Raw genomic sequence first — 17213 nt, forward strand, 5'->3', positions numbered from 1 at the left:
GAATTTTCCATTATGTGTTCTATATCAGGTTGATATCTTATTGCTAGGCATATTTTCTGGGTGTGGATGTTTCATTGTCGTACTGTGTTCATGATGTTCCTCAGCAACACCAAAAGTAAAACAATTTATTTTTTAGGGGGCAGTTTGCTACAGTTCACTTCGATGAGCTCGACCAATATAAACCATGTAACGCTTCACATGCTTTTGCTGAAAGTTCAACGCAATTTTTTACATGAACGCAAAACTACAATGTCCTTGTGTGTTTTTCCCAGTTATCTACAGGTAGAGCATTTAGTAGTAGTTTGTAAGTATCGCATAAATGAACAGATCGAAAGACTTCGGAACACGAAAGCTTTATTGTACGTATAAGCGCAGCCTTCTTATTACATAGACTTTATTTGTTATTTTACCTTGTTCAATACTCGTTCCCATTTTCGTTTTTAAGATGTCTTCTTTTAAACTGAATTAATTGTCTGCTTCCACAGTAAAATCAAGCCACAGTAGCCTGAACGCAGGTTTACAGAAACGACTGGCGATGAGCAACAATGAAGTCTGATTTGAATTGTCGACAGACTTCCAAAACACAAACTATTGTAAATGTATGAAGCACTTCAATATGGGTCTGTTGGCTTGTAGCATCACTGCAGGCAAAATAAGTCACTGAGAATCCTGTTGTTTAATCACTGTTATTGGCCTGGTTTTTATAATACTTGTTAAAATGTAATATTTGTGTATTTAGAACTGGAATATTTTTTTAGTGGCTTGTTCATTTTAGAGATTTTTAAAACTGCCCTAAGGAGTTGACTAGAGAAAATTAGAAATATATGAAATCACCTTTTATAATAAAGAGATTCAATATTTATAAAAGTCGTATGGAATACGCCAGCTATGAGTTAATTCATCCAGGCGATTTTTCTTCCATAATGCAAAAAACGGGACGAAGATTTCACGGCCTTTTGAAGATTTCAAACAGGAAATACGGAGCTACGTTATACACCAATGTATTGTGAAAACATGAAATCAAGTCAAGATGGCGCTACAGGTATAAGGCGCCTTTATAAGGGCACTTCTAACATCGATACCATACAACGGCATAAAAATAATACTAAATTCAATTTTTATTCAAAAATTTGGCAGTAGCGTTTTCTGGTCTGCTTTGTCATCGCTTCAACTTTTCTTTTCATCGTTCAACGTGCATGTCCGTTATAAAAATATTACATGATGCGTAACTAGCCTCATGTCCTCAACGAAGTTACAATTTGATCCTATCTGCCATTTTAGAAATCAAATGTTTAATGCGAAAACAATTTTAATGAAGTTAAATATATTCAATTATGCAAATGCTTTCATTTACTAAAGGCACTCATAACAGCCTACTCATCTTAGTGCATTAAGGTTTAGGTTGTACGCTAACCTTTTTTTACTGGCATAAACATTTCCAAGCGTCACAAAAGAGACAAGGTGTTACCTTTCTGATCGACCTGTACAATTTTTTTTAATAGCACCTGAAGCACATTGACTATTGAATGCATTTGTATATCAACGAGTAGTTTAAATATTCTACGCACGGATAAATTCAGTTTAATTAATAGATTTCCTTCAAAAAACTCTACTGTAAGTACCTTGTTATTAAGAATATATTAAGTATACTATTGTCTTTATTCGTTGTTTGTTTCTACTCCAGAAGTGCAGTACATAACCGAAATACAGGCGTTTCAGGTCATTCCAACTATTTACAGATAGGGTGCTCAATTAAAATTTAACGCAGAATTTCATCCCAATAGGAAAAAAGTACCTCGAGTACGCTTCCGATAGATTCAATTGCTCAACCCATTCAGTCGCAGTGACTTATACGTTGTAGCCATTATAGTCCTCTGCAGTAATCCTAAAGCCATTTTACAAGTTGTACCAATCATGGGAGGGTTTTATGTAAGGCCTTTGAAAAGTTTATGTAATATGAATCGGAAATTTCATCACAAACAAAACGGAATTTTTTTAAATGTTCTGTAGTCCGAGCTTTAGCGAAAGTTCCAAGCTAATCGGTATCATTGTCGTTACCAATATCAATTTACTGCAATCAAAAAAATTGAGCACGCGCACATCAGACTACCTATTTAAATTATAGCATGATTTGATAGATCTTCTATTTATATACCGTTGCTCCCCATACAATTAGTTCATTATCCATCCTGATGTCGACGGAACACTATTGAAAATTTCCTGATTGACCGAGGTAAATGCAATTTGTTTTCTTATGGATAGTCAGTGCCATGTGATCGGCTGGTCACAACTTGTCCAAAAGCCCTTGTTTGACATACGAGAGAAACAGTGGCCATGCCTCAATCCATATGAAAATAGACTCATACACTGCATTCGGACTGCATTAACACTACGGTGCAGGTTTGACCTTTTTCATCAAGATTTTCGGTACCTTTTTAAAGCTCAGTCGACTTGTTTTTCAGAAAGTCAAATCACTTGTGACCTACGGCGAACCCGTCAGCTCTTTTAATCATCACCTCCCCAAAAACAAACATTGCTAGATCACGTGGGTGGGTAGTATACAAGGAGGTGTTCCTCTGCGGATGAATACGGAAGGTGTTTGAGTATGGCTCTGGAACGAAGTATGGCCCTCGTCGTTTACCCGTTATTCCGGTGGGCTTTACGTCTAATTGATGTCGATAGGAGGAGATGAAGTATGAGTGAGAAGTCGGCGATGGCTTAATTCAGACGTCCCTTAAATGCGAACAAAGCATCAATTCCATAAAATGACGCATTCAGAAGACCCAATACCTGCAATGAGATGCCATAAAAAACAGAATCCGTAGAGTAATACTTGCCAGCATGTCAGTATTCGGTACGTCTGATACAGAATAATGGTATAGCAAAGCTGCGTCTTTGATCTGGCGCCCAAGCTTAGGCAATAACATGGGTTCTAAGGATTTGCATCATATAGCCCAAAAATGTTACGCTATCTGAGTCGGAGAGAAAGCTCCTACATCGAATTATCATAATTGACTGTATTTGCTTGCATACGAACAGAAGCAGCAAATAGATTTGATGGACGAGACTACGTGTCTACGTTCTATTTCAAGAACAGGAAACCCCGATGGCATACAACTCTATTTTGTACCTAGCTTAATAAAATCGTTTGTAAACTTGAGGTCATTCAAGAGAGGATTTTCTTATTGTTTATGGTTCCTAAAAATTTACTTACACCAGCGGCGATACCAAGGCCGGCATCCTGATTGCTAGGAGCTTGAATAACTACGGCTAGTGCTCCACACAGATAGTAGGTGAAGCCGAGGATATGATAGTTCAGGTACTGTAAATCGAAATTAAAGGCGCGCGAAACGGTCAAGCTAAATTAGTTGCGTGATCTCATTCCGATTCGTAGGTACAGAGTAGGCCTCATCGCCTTTGGCATATCGTCCTACCAAGTGTGTGGTAAGAATGATCCATTTTTTTCGCAAAGTAATTTCGAAAAGTCTCTAGATCGCGAGGGTAACAAGTAAGTGCACTCGGTACGCACGTGCACACATTGAGATTTTCAGATATAGATTTTGCTTTCCTTTTTCATACCATAGATATAAAGTCAATTAGCATTACATATCTCGTATGTTCAATTGATATTTGGGGTCGTAGCACTCCAGAGATTCACCCATCATTATTAATTCATCGAGTATTGTCACTCAGTAAACATATTTTTTTGCCAATAGCATATGTGTAATTGTCGAACTTACGAAGAGAGTTGTAAGCAGTGTCATGCCGGACAACGATGCCACACACGAGAAGAGCATAAGAGCCGTAATCGTAAAAAAGCAGAACGAGGTTAGCTGTAAAAAATGCCCCCAGGAAACACTGCACGTATACTTCCAGAACACTAACAATAGAAGGACAATTAGGCCGGTGCCCTATAACGAAACAATTGCCAGCATATATAGAATACACTATATGAGTAGCGAACTTTTGAAATAAATGGATGAATATTGAACGGCGAAATACTTTTGGCTTTTGATCAAATAACAATATGCGCGTATCTTGGGAAAATAGTTATTTTCAGCTGTCTCGTATATCTTATAGTCGTACATGGAGTAGATGACTGCTGAGGATGGCAAGGCAATATACTGCTATAAAGACTTTAGTGAGACCATCTTACTAATGAAATCCTAACCGTACCGGTAAAAATGTACCTTCAGCACCTTATAACGGAAGTAAAGTTTGCCGTCCTAGTATATTCGTGTTCTGAAAAACGACTAGATCAAACGACGATTTTTATGTATATGTACATATATAAACCAAAATAATATCCTGGTATTGGAAACTCGTGATTTTTTCTATACGATTAAGATGATCTCTATAGCGTAATCTGTCTACTTACAGCTTATATATACTAATTGCATCGAAAGATGATACATTTGCCGCCGATTTGGAAAATGGACAGGAACAAAAAATAAAACTAGTTGTGTACTAGCGAACATTGCATTACCTACCGTTAAGCGTTGTCGGCAGATGCGGTAGAGCGGATTATACTATTTACTTATCAAGAATTACCCTGTACTGCTAATCCTTTCTAATTATGTCATTAAAAAACCCGCGCGCAGGCTAAACTAAAGCCGAACTCTGCGCGGAGACGCAAAAGCCATTATATTACATACTTTCCTATAGGTGATAGAAATTGATGATAAAGATGCTTATCAAAGTGAAAATAGGATCTTTTTGATCTCATGATATTTGCGTAACGGTTAAGTGACGCATCTTAGCGATTTGAATCAGCTGTGGTGTGTTGTTAGGTGCGTGCTAACTTATGGCACGCGCACGAGTGTATCTGATTTGAAACACTATCGAGTTAACCGGATGAAAACAGATATTCGCTGTATGAAAAAAATTTAAAGTACCATTTTTATGTTTGTTGGAAGCTTAAAATAGTCGTTTGGAATGAAAGACGGAAAAGTTGTATTTTTACTGGAAGTACCTGCAAGACCTATGATAGTTTAACGCTTTTTAGAGTAATACAATATAGTGGTAATACTAATTCCTTTCGAATCACGAAAGGACACGACAATCGACGCTAAAGCCTGATACATAAACCACCTGTGGCCTTTTCTCTAAGTGCTTATCGTTGCAGCTGATATCGCTAGCCTTGAGTGTTGCCGCCGCGCAGACGCATAAACAAGGGATCTGGAGAAATTTAATATATACAATCTAGGAAAAATATGGTCTAGTAGATTCTATTACGTAGCATTTCGGCTCGACTGGAATTTTACTAGAGTATTTTGCGCAACTATTTATCGTATGAGGCATTTTAAGCACAGATCTCAAACAAGATGGGTTGTATAGGAAAAGGTTATGCCGTAGTTAGAGTTGGGGGAAGTTTCAGTTGCAAGCAATGATAACCTTAGATAGGGGAGCCAGTGATTTTCGTAACTAATTTCTATTAGAACATGACGCCTATGTATATGACGCCTACCTGTGAACCTTTTCCGCTGCTTTTAGCCAGGGATGTTTATTCTTTTTTGCGAGATAAGAGTTTTTATAGAATTTCGACGATTTGGTTCTAAGTACCATTGCGAGATCTCTTATCAAAGATGCGTATTAGCTGTTTAAGTAAACGACGCTTGCAGCGCTTTGAAATACAGTAGGGTAACTTAGTCGAGACTCCCTATGTTTCGATTCTGTATTGACTTACAGAGCAACGCCCGCTGTTAAAATAACGTATCTTTACATGGAAGCCCTGAATAGGATTATGCCTGTATCTATGTAAGCAAAACATAGAATGCACGATGAAAAACTATTAAATACTTTAACAGGAAGTGACGAATATCTGCATTAAAACTATTATCTAATAAATAGTAAGTTATCGTAATGCAGGAAGCTGTTCGACCATTCCCCTTTGAATGAAACTGAAAAAGCAATGCTATAATTGAAAATTTGATTTAGTAATCAATCTCGCCGTTTAGGTAATGCGACGGCGCGAGCAAACACCATCGGATCAGTTCTTGCTTCGTGACTAATTAAATATACTCACAATACAGATTTTATCAAATGGGGAAAGCTACCGTATGTTTCTATATATAGGTCGGTTTTCCCATTTGGCAGAAAATTATGAGAACTTAAAGAAAAATGCTAAAAAACATAACATGCTGTGACGAGGGACCAAGATGCGAAGTAGCAATTCATTTCAAGTGAGACAGGTAAACACCTGTCCTTTAACCGCCTCAAAACCTCTAATATTTTATTATTTTACGAGGACTTTCGTTATGTAAAACTGTCCACTCAAAATACCATTAAATAAATTGAATATGGCGCAATTTAAAATTTTACATAGCGTCTACTAGGCGGTCAAAAAACTATTCGATTTGCCAGAAGTATGACTTTTCGGTAGACGACGAGTATGGCACACCAAGATACGAAGCACAGCTACTGTAGATTAGAACAGGTAACATCATCTCAGAAGAGTGGACCACAGCTTTTACTCGCGTCTTTAGCTAGTACTTCAAGATAGACAATAAGTGAGAGTATTAAAGGTATGAAAATGATCTCGAATGGTGTATTAGGGAAGGCCTGAATTTCAAAGGTCATATTGCCTACAAATGAATCATGGTAGAAATGCACTTTAACGATTTCTATATGTTTCTTAGTAAACTATTCCAGCAAGGCATATCGATTCCACTCTGTGGGTCATCATGAGCCCATAAGTCGTTAGGGTAAATCAACGGCGATTTGTTACCAAGAGTTGAGGTCAGTTGGTTGCAGCTTTAACACTCTGCCGCGCTACTGCCTCTCACGTTCAATTAAGAGGATTAAAATAGTTTCTGAAAGTGACTAGGAATATGCCAATGATTGATTTATTTTTTGGCCAAACTAAAACGGTCCTGGCAAGGACACTGTGCTCAGCGGATCATTTCAGATTGTTTCAAACAAAATAGATTCGAACTATCTAAATCGGACGATAGTTTAGGGCTGATACTACGCCTCTGAATACATATATACTGCACAAGCTGAGGTGGTAAACATTGAAATAAAGATCATAGTTTAATGTACGCTGGTAGGAAGAAACCTCAGAGTTGACATATCAATGATAGCTACAGATCGGAGAACAAAATATTGCTTTTGTGCGCATGCGTCAGTTGAATGTTAACTGGGACCTGTATACGACTTTAGCCTTTCGTTTTCATTTATTTCACTCACTCTTCTACCAGCGTGTGGGTTCCTTCTGAATACTAGAAATGGCTAAATCGAATATGTCGCTGGATATTATAGTTTGCCACTGTAAACATCTACGTTCTAGGCAACACAAGTAGCAGTGAGCACGGTTCACGTCAAATGTCAAGGGGCGAAAGAATGCGCCGCTGCGAATTGAGAAAACGATGCTGAAACTACGCCAGTGATAGTCATACAACCGGCGACAGGGATTTTCGGTAAACTTCATAATGACACGCTGCAATGGTCGAAAACTTCATAAAAGTCTTAATGAGAATTGAGCAAGGCAGCAGGATTTTGTATGTCACGGTCGGGTGCGTATATGTGCTTTAAAAAATGCATACATATATCTGAAATAATACACAACACAGTCGATATATGCATAATGCTTGAAAGGGCATCTAGACAAATGTGCTTATTCATCTATTGTTTCGAGGGCAAACTAAGCATCGCAACAGTTACAAGGTTAGGCTAAGACCTGCGGTCCGTGTAGGCATAGGCAATTTTGGTTTTTCATTTGCATATAATGCGCGGTGTCAAAGCAATGATTAAAATCGATTTTACTTATAGATGTAATGATAATAACTGATATCTTACTATCTGAGCAACCTTAAGCCACCCGTTTATGGTACGAAGATAGCCAGTGTTGAGGCTAAGGTACCCGTTTGAGGTAGTTCCAGTGACCGTTGTGGTCGTGGTAACTTGGGAACGAGTCTGCATTGTGATCAATCCTCTACTTTGCTGAGATTCAAGTCAGTCACGACTTAATCAATCCAAGACGATGCACAAAATCCACAGCGAGTTAAATGTAGTGTATATCAAACAACATGAAAGTATGCACGTTGAAACGAGTTACGGTATAACCACAGCTAAGTGGTATCCACACAAAGCTTTGCTTCAGTAGAGTCCAACAACGATTTCGCTCAAGATCTTGAGATCAATTCCGTCGATCGAAAAACGTAAGGAAATTTGACGGAAGCACTTGGACCCTTTTTCAGTGCCGATGTCGGTCTCTTCTTGCTCAGATATTTGCCAGCGCACGACCGCTCTGTAGGGTCAGTAGGCAATGGCTAGGTACAACCGGTGCCACCGAAAAAGGCCGTCTGCTCGTCGTGGGACGAATTTGCCGTTTGCTTTTTGCTTACCTCGTCCCGGCTTGGTTGATGGCGAAGCAGGCACACCTCTTTTCGAAGAAGAAGGTATTATAGGACGTTTCGGGCGGGAGGTGGCTGTACTCCAAAGCTAAACGACGAGCTGCGCTTTGTTGCCAGTCGCAAGCAACTGAACCTGTAAACCCTAAACCTGGGCTGTTCGAATCAGGCCTGTTGCCGGTTAAAGTTGCTGCAGCAGTTGGTCTGACCAGCTTGCATATAGTACCGGGTCACTAGCCCGCTAGAAAAAGGCGGAGAAGCCTAATCTCGGCTGCGAGTCGACCAGCTTCGACAGCTAGAGCAGATAGATGGGTAGCATGCTTGAGAAGCGTCGCAGGCTTTTTTCCCCTACATTCTATGGGAGCAGTCACATATACACACAGAGACTCTTAAGCCGTTAACAACGCATTCGTATAGGCACAACCAGTCGTGGCAGGCTGTCGTGTTGGAAGCAGGCAGGTAGGCAGGCAGCTATGGGCAATCAATTGAATGGGTTTCATGCGAACGCTGTTGCCACATTTGTCATGCGAGGCATCGAGAAAGAGAAGACCAAGCAGCCGGTCATGTAACGATACAAACACTGACACTAATGGTTGGGTGGCCGTAATCGCGCACGCTCTTTAGTTACATTGCTTCTCCAATCTGTCCAGCTGGTTTCTTGCTATCATTACTGCTATGGCAATTGTCGTTACTGATTTCTTAAATGGTTCGCCACGACTACGACTTTCTCAATGGGAGCTGTCGCTATTCCTGTATTCTGTGTGCTCACGGAGCGCTGCTATTACCTCGATTGACACGAAGCGAGTCAATCATACGCTTACTAGTACCAGTATGAATGTAGGAATACGCACTCGCAGACACAAATATGCATGCGAAGTGAGCGACGGTGTTCTCTCAGCCATTAAACAGCGTCTTTGCTCATTTAGTTATTGCCGCTTAAGATGTTCAGTAGGTCCTGCATCTGAGGCGGGTAGACCGATAGGGCTTTTCGCCAGAAAGCTTTGTCGCCGGACTAAATAAATTGACCATAATGATCCGCGAGACTCCAGAGTAACATGGCTTAGCAAAGCTAGCTCCTCCTACTCATTTCTCATTTTACGTCAAAAACTTGGACATCGTCGTTGCCTGCGTACTTGATAACTCACTAGGTCTGGCTACTCGTTGTCCACGACTTGTACAACCAGATCGAGTTTGATTCCCAATCAGTACGAAAACCACGACTTCTGCTGGTGGATCTGTCAAGGACTAAAATGACAATGACGTTGATCCATTCGCTGGATTATTCGGTCAGCCGGGGCTTAACTGGATCGGGCTGGGTCAGGTAGTTGCCAAAACGAAATCTCTATGGATATACTGCTGTTGATTGAATATATAAACACCATTACGTTCCAAACGATCAGTGAACATTGAGCTCAGACAGCGTATATTTTTTATTTCCCTTTCATGGCCGACACTGACACTCATTTACTACTGCAGATGCTACCTGTTCCGCCAATTTAGCCTTCTCTTCTATAGCTGATTAGTGTTATTTTAGACAATGTTGTTTCTCCTGTGTTTATCCCTTAGCGTCGAGCTCGGCGATCACGCAAGAAAACGTTGCTTCGTTCGTTTTTGAACTGTTGCTACTTTAGCCGCACGATTTCTCACAATACCAACTTAGCACATTAGTATAGTACTCTAATATCACTCGGAAACATTTAAACGCGCATGGTTCAACACATCCGCTCGTACACGACCCCTCAACACGCCTATAACAACAAACCCACTCACTCCAGCAGATGCCACTAGCGTCAACCGCTACAGCCCACCGCTCCACTGACGCTATGCGTTTCGTAGATGTTCGATCGTTGCGGTGCGGCCATCCGTCCCGACGATGATGATGATTGTGTCAACGTCTAAGCGCCATGAGCAATGCTTGAACAGGGTCTGGCTGTAGCGAGACGGAAGCGTATGAATATGCCGAAAAAAAAGAAAAACGAAGAAAGCTTAGCTAAGTCAATGATAGTGCGAGCCTAGCAGCGACACTAATTGTACTCTTGCGACAGCTCAGCGTACGTGGAACTGCTTGTCTGTCTGCCTGCCTGTTCGTCCGTTTGTATAGCTATTTGTTAGCGCAGCTGCAGCTCCTATTAGGCAATGGCATTGTTGGCTTGACAGTCTCTGCAAATTGTTCGCTCTTGCCGCTAGCAGGCTGCCGTCAGCGATCGACAGGGAAGGCCCATCAACACCTTATACCGTCCACACAGGCGACACGGTGCATGACGTTGCTAAGTTAAACTGGCGGGCAAGCGGACAACGCTGGAGCGGCGAGGGCTGTGGTGGCTGCAGTAAACAACAGAAGAAGACAGAACTAAAAAGTGGTTTCATTGCCCAACAGCAGCAAAAAGAACCGCGGCGATAGTACCGCACGCAGTGACGGAAAAGCCAGTGTTTATCGCAGAACTGTAATAATTCGATGCGCAGAATAAACGACAACAGAAACGCGAGTGGCTATTTCGGTAGAAATGAGTCACTGCTTCGCAATAGTACTGACTGATGGTTGTCTGCCTATCGAGAAGCATTTTAATTGTTTGCCGGCAAAAACAGGAACAATTACAGATAGATACGTACAATCGATAGAAGAGATGCGCTATAGGTCGATCAAGTTCGTAATCAGAACTAATGTGGTCATATACGCTGCAAAGTTTCATTTTATAACAATAACAAATAACTCTTTGTAGATATTTATTGGTTGTTAATAGAAATGGTGAACAGAAGATGATGAAGCTATCTTTAATGTGTCACTTTATCATTTCATGATTCAGGCAAAAAAAAAGTCTGTGGCAGGATACGTAAGGAAAAATAGCCAGAAATAATGAACGATTATACATACAGAGATCATGTTGTTATATATAAAAAAAAAAAAAAAAAAAAAAACAGGAAAATACAATTTCAGGGTGGTGGAGCATCTGATAAATTTCCTTTAAGTAGTGATAGTCAGTGTAAAAAAAAACCAAAAATACAGAGCACGACGAGATGTCAGGGGAACTACTATAGTTGTAGTTACAAAGTTGGTAATTTGGGATTTGTGAAATTCATTCCCTTAACCAAGTAGACAAGAGCTTGAGCCAAGTATTAGGAAACAGCGTTTCTAGCAATGAGTGTTTGAATCGAACGATCGTTCTCGAAATGAATTTACCGTATGATCCGGACCAAAACAGGGTTCTGCAGCTAATCCAAATTCATACTTTGAATTGGTGACAATGTATCACTCATTGAAGATATTTAGCAGCGCCAACGTTGTTAGATTAGGCCTGGCCGGACAAGTAGTTTTGGTACACTAAACAACAATACAAATATAGAATTATAAATGAATCGGCTACCTGCTTCGTTATCGATAATCCGTTCGTTATCAAAAGAACCATAGAAATGTTTTAGTTCGTCTCCTGCAAAAACGAATGCAAATTGAAGTAGATCAGAAAAAGAAAAAAAAAAAAAAAAGAACAGAACTCGACGAATGATTCTTAAATATATTGTCAGGTGGCCTTTTCTAAGACTAAAAAACGCTCTATATTTCAACCTTTACCAACTTTTAGGCAATAGCTATTGAGTATGTTGAACAGATGGCAACTTTCAATGGAATAGTTTATAGAACCTGTAGAGATTTCGGTGATGTAATAGGAAGAGCACTGCTTTGAAAACAGACATTAATTTGGCTTCAACATTGCGAGAAGGGGTTTGTCTGTTCATCGAGGCAACACTATTTAATTGTTATAAATTGCGAAAAAGAGTACATTTTGAAAGACAGAAATGAAGGTATGATTTCAATCATAAATTTATAAACCAAGCTATAGGCTCCATGCCGTGTGGTCAGAAGTAGCCTATACACAACAATAATAATTCAGTTTGCTTCTAACCGCAACCAGCTTCATGTTGGATCTTCTTGTTACAGTGTGTGGGTTTTTTTTTTTAATCCAGGAGGTCGGGAAGTGGAGTCGTTACTTCTGTGTCGCTAATGCAATTTAAAATGACACTTTTTCAAAGTATTTTCTGCACAAGTTCTTTGAAATACATAAATTGGTTATAGTACTTTAGCAGAACTTATGTCTGGACATATCGGCTGGCGGCTAACGGATGGCAGGAATAAAAAATAGTGCCTTAGCTTTGCAAATGCGCGTTTGTTATCATGTAGCAAGACTTCAGAGAAAATATCTTTCTTGTAAATATTAGTTTCAAACTACGACCATCTATGTTCAATTTACGAAACCGTGTGACTCCTTACGGCAGTGTTTTTTTTCTGCTAGAACACTTATTACGCGTTTCTTTTCTAATGAAGTCAGTATAGAAACATTAGTGTTGGTCATTACATTAGTTAATAAACATTAGTTAGATGTATATCGGTCTGTACAACATATTTCTTTCCCGATGCCGTTAAACACAGCGTATTTCTCCGACATCCCCTCGCGTGAACTTACGTACCACAGTTATGTATACTTACGTAACACGCTCTCTGAGCCCTGTTCTTTGTTCAACTCGTAATGAAATATGTTATGTGAAAGTTAGACGGTGAGTAACATGAGCAATATAATGAAAAAGCTAACAAAGTTGATTCTACTAGCGGCAGCCACCCTGCCAATGTTGAAACAGGCCCCTATTTCGGAGCGCTAGTAAATAAGCGGACGTTATGATCACTTCTATGACAGAGCAAAACCTCGTCCAGCAGATATTGATTAGCTCTACAAGCATATGCCATCATTGAATTGATACCCCTTCATATCTTACCTCACACATTAATAAGCACCGTTAAGCGTTAGATTTTGGCAACTGGCCACCACCGCGGCTTTTGTCGCTATCTCTCCTTCACGGCTGTCATCAGTTAATTCTGAAGCAATCTCGGTTTCGTGGGCATACAGTATCTTACTACAAAAAAGAAAGGCACTCAATAGTATACTATTTCTGGAAACACATAGATCTGACTGACAGGGATTCCACCCAGACGTGTGGGTTAATATCGATATTTTATACGCTCCTTGGGCATGGGCCCCCACGACTAGTCAATACAAAGAACATGAGAATAGAAAAAACTGTCAAGACAAAATATAAGAGAAAGTTACTAGATTTAGCATCAAAGGGAAGTGACCAGATGCGAAAGTAGATATGTCCAGGTATTTATTATTTAAATTTTTATTTACATTTATGAATTACACTTGATGTACCGTAGCTGTTCCAAGTACGTATTAAATGTGCATGAAACGTCACAATAGAGAAAGTCTAAAAAAATCACTCAATAAAGCATTTAATCGTAAAAATTTAAGCGTAATAAGTTCCTATATTATTATCAGACCGATGTCGTAATAGTTTCTGTAGATTTGTCAACTGAACAATAATCGTAACAAGCTGAACTGGAGTAACGTTCACATGACTCAATAATGGACAGCAAACACTAACAAGTCCAACAAGATGCCACCACTTTACGTTATCCAACCCGGTACCTAAATGATAATACTGATGTGCCTGTTGTTGGGTCTGATGTATCAGTACGCCGAGCGTAGACCCAGATAGTTTAAAGGGAAGGCCTATAGTCATAGGAAACGAAGTTCCAACAAGATAGACAGATATACCTTTATTCTGCTACTGTTGTAGCATAATGGTAGAAAGAAAATTTAAGTTTGCTTTTGTGGTGGCGCATGGATAGGGGTCACGTATTCGTCTGAGGTGCCGAAAGCGGTCCTGGGTAAGTCTGAAAAAAGGCCAACCAACTTGTTGAAATTTGCATATTTCCTCATCTGCCGCTGCAGCCGTCGTTGCCGCTGGCTTCCTCAAATAGAGGAGAGGCGTGAATTTCTTTGGCGCGAACGCTCGGTTCTAGGCAACCCTAAAATCGATCCTGTTCAGCGTCATGTCGGCTACGCGTCAGGAGAAATGGGCTGCGAGGAACATGCCGTAAACTCAGACTTCTTGCTATAGCTATGGAAATAGTGGAACGACGCAGAGAAAAAGATAATTGATGACAGTTTTTTGTGTTGTTGATAATGATAGATAAACTGTGAAAATGAGCAACAGACTAAAGACATGCTGGAGACAGAAGTGCTATCTAAAGGGACCTGCTACCTCATTCCGCAGAAGGTAGTAACTGAATGATTCAGAGCTTGATAGGAGAAGACCTGCTGAAGCCGATTAGACGTGTGCCTAGATCTCATCTCTCTAGCTGAATAGCTAGCACGTTTACTATGTACATAGTTCAAATTCCGGTCGTGGCAGTGTGAAATGGATTTGCCTTTCGAGGCAAATAAGTTGTCAGCAACGTTATCTAAGATTTTCAAAATATCTAACAAGTTGTCTCTCCATTATGATCAGTCATCATGATTATCCTTGCTCCCTGTTTCAGTCCTATACCTAAAAGAGGCTCCGTTATGTCGGGAGGAGTAACAACATTTTGATAATGACAAAAAATTTGGGCATTAAGGCGAAAATCAAAATATCGGTAATGTTCTTTCGTTTTACAATGAATCGCATAAAATGTTAGAGTAACAACTAAATTCAGCGCAGTTATGTAGTACTCTTTTGTTTCCTTCTCGGTTTATTATAATGCTTATGTCTCAGGCATTCAACAGATGCGAAAATTGGCTGGATGCATTAGATGAGGCTCCAAGCAATCGAAGACGCGTCTGCTAATAATGTCCTTCCATAAATCTACCATCTTTTTTTAACAAGCATTTTTTGACTCCTCTACGCCCATCAAGTATAGTAATTTGAAAAAATAAGTCTTAAAACCTACTTTAAAATTCAGCATTGGATTCAATTATATATACCTACAGGGTAGAAAAGACTGGTAAACCCAATACACGAAACCTAGCCAGATTTACCTAATCACCGACCAATTTTCCAACTCAAGCTGAATTTCATAAATAGAAGGTTGACAAAAGTTCCTTCAAGAAGGGATCGGCCATAAATAATGCATTTGTTGGCCAACCTAAGGCTAATCTGTCCATCTGTGTGCATTCAACGCGCACAGTTTTTACCTATCAGTTGAATCCATATGTACCTCAAATGATATATTTCATATTGATTACTTCCGTCGTTGAATGTCGCTGCACCGTTCTCAAATACGCTGCCGTTGTCTTTTCTTCGTAAGTTCACTCCATCTGTACTCGTCCTGTTTCTCCCCAATCCTCTATACGAGTCCTATGATCTCTACGATCGTGACGTTCGTCGGGGATCAGGTGTTTGGCTGTCTGGCTGTTCGTCTGCTTCCGACGGGGGTAGCGATGGTTTGGTGGAGCGAGAACAATGGCCCCCTACCTTTTCTGCTGCTATTGCTACTGAAATGAGTGAATACATTATCCAATCAGCTACTCCCCATTTTCTCACCACCTCAGCACACCGTTTCTTTACCAGATCTGGTGTTTTACGAGCGGTTTGTTTTTCAGAATAAGGCGGTGTTCAACTCAGCTATATGCCTGGCCCACTCTGAAATACGGTCAGCGTGTGCCCCACTGTAGGTGGCTGTCGCCCCGTCGGAAAATATGTTCAAATGTGATACCTGTTACATTCCGATTCTAAATTCTTTCTTCGACAAATGTTTTCGATGGGATTCAAGATATCACTCGTTTAAGGATACAGGGGGCTGTGTCATAAAATGTTATAGCTTGTTGAGATGTTACGCCAGACAGCTTATCCAAATATTCTTAGATAATTCAACTGCGTTCACGTTTGGGTGTGACATACACTTTTAAATACTGCAGAAGTAGCAGGTCTGAGCTATAATTTTATGAAAGCAAATTAACCAAGATCTAAATTGTAACTTTAAGGTGTAAACTGTAGGGTTCCGCATAGCATATACATCAACCATTATTTTCTTTACTGGACAAACCTTATGAAACGTAAATGTTGAAGCCACAGGGCTGTGAAGATAACACGATTTAATGTTCTCGTAGACATATAAAAATCTGGTATTACTTTCCTTTAAACGAACAACTGAATCAATAATAAGTGCTGGTTCATTGATAAAAACAGTCTGTCAATATGACCACTCAATTTCTGAGCATTTCGAGTTTTACGTCCGGAATCGCCGTTAGGTTACAATACAACAGGTGGCTGGCTTCTAGACGGAAACGAACCTAGGCGTGTATTACGTATCCTAGAAAACAAACATGTTGTCCACCAAGATTGCGCACGAAAACACTTCAACTTACGTGTATGAGTTTTCGTGTAAAAGATTTAATGTGAATTTATAATAAGAACGTTTTGCGAGTTTTATGCATGAGTCATTTTTGCCTCCCAAAAGAAACTCATTGACAGGGCTGTACGCAAGCATTGATTTTTATAAGGAAACTTACATCTGTGCAATTCTCGTGGATTGCTCTGACGGAGATAAACAATGACAAAAAATCCTGCAAATAACGTACGTTTCGAAAAAAATAAAAATTTCCGAATTTTAACATGAATCTTAATATAAGGTCAAATTTCTATAGAAGTAATTGGTACGCAGTTACAAAATAATAGTCTCCCCAGAATTGTTGGACAGATGTTGACCACTCATAGGATTATAACCAGTTATCCTGGAATATTCAGGTTGGCAGGCTTTTCTTACTGCTTCGTTAGCTTTAACATCCCGATTGCCATCTTGTGACGGCTACAAGCTCGGCTATTTAGAGCCGCCAGTATGAATAACACCAGCCATTCCACTGGCAGAAAAAAGGATTGGCCGAAAAAGCCAAGAAAAACCTTCGAAAAAAGACAATCGACGCAAGGTGTGACATGAAAAATCAAGGTGCCATGTTGTGAGGAGACAAAGTTGTCCAGCGGGGACATTGAAAAGCGCAGATCCCGATGGAGAATCGGGTGACGCGCGGTGCATACAAATTAGTAGGAAGACACAAG

The 17213-nt window shown here is 40.0% G+C and overlaps 1 protein-coding gene across 2 annotated transcripts; it reads right to left on the reverse strand.

Annotated features, from left to right (window-relative positions):
• Positions 1 to 337: 337 nt before the first annotated feature.
• On the reverse strand, positions 338 to 13586 carry LOC147753754 (uncharacterized). Of its 2 annotated transcripts, none has more exons than XM_086967529.1 (4): positions 7798 to 13586; positions 3741 to 3833; positions 3215 to 3322; positions 338 to 2790 (listed from the first exon to the last, which is right to left on the reverse strand). In XM_086967529.1, exons 1-4 carry the CDS (start codon positions 7918 to 7920, stop codon positions 2719 to 2721), a joined length of 396 nt encoding a protein of 131 aa, XP_086823655.1. In that variant the 5' UTR covers positions 7921 to 13586; the 3' UTR covers positions 338 to 2718. The 2 variants fall into 2 exon arrangements, with proteins under 2 accessions (XP_086823655.1, XP_086823654.1); XM_086967528.1 differs by having other exon boundaries at positions 3741 to 3911; positions 7798 to 13581.
• Positions 13587 to 17213: the final 3627 nt, after the last annotated feature.

The sequence above is a fragment of the Varroa jacobsoni genome, unplaced genomic scaffold (assembly GCF_002532875.2).
Source record: "Varroa jacobsoni isolate VJ856 unplaced genomic scaffold, vjacob_1.0 scaffold_252, whole genome shotgun sequence".
Lineage (NCBI taxonomy): Eukaryota > Metazoa > Arthropoda > Arachnida > Mesostigmata > Varroidae > Varroa > Varroa jacobsoni.

Coding starts and splice junctions, on each gene's coding strand:
- LOC147753754 (XM_086967528.1), bottom strand. CDS start 7,920: ATGCAGACTCGTTCCCAAGTTACCACGACCACAACGGTCACTGGAACT. Junction 3,323..3,740: donor CACTGCTTACAACTCTCTTC/GTAAGTTCGACA, acceptor TTCGATTTACAG/TACCTGAACTATCATATCCT. Junction 2,791..3,214: donor GCCTTGGTATCGCCGCTGGT/GTAAGTAAATTT, acceptor ATCTCATTGCAG/GTATTGGGTCTTCTGAATGC.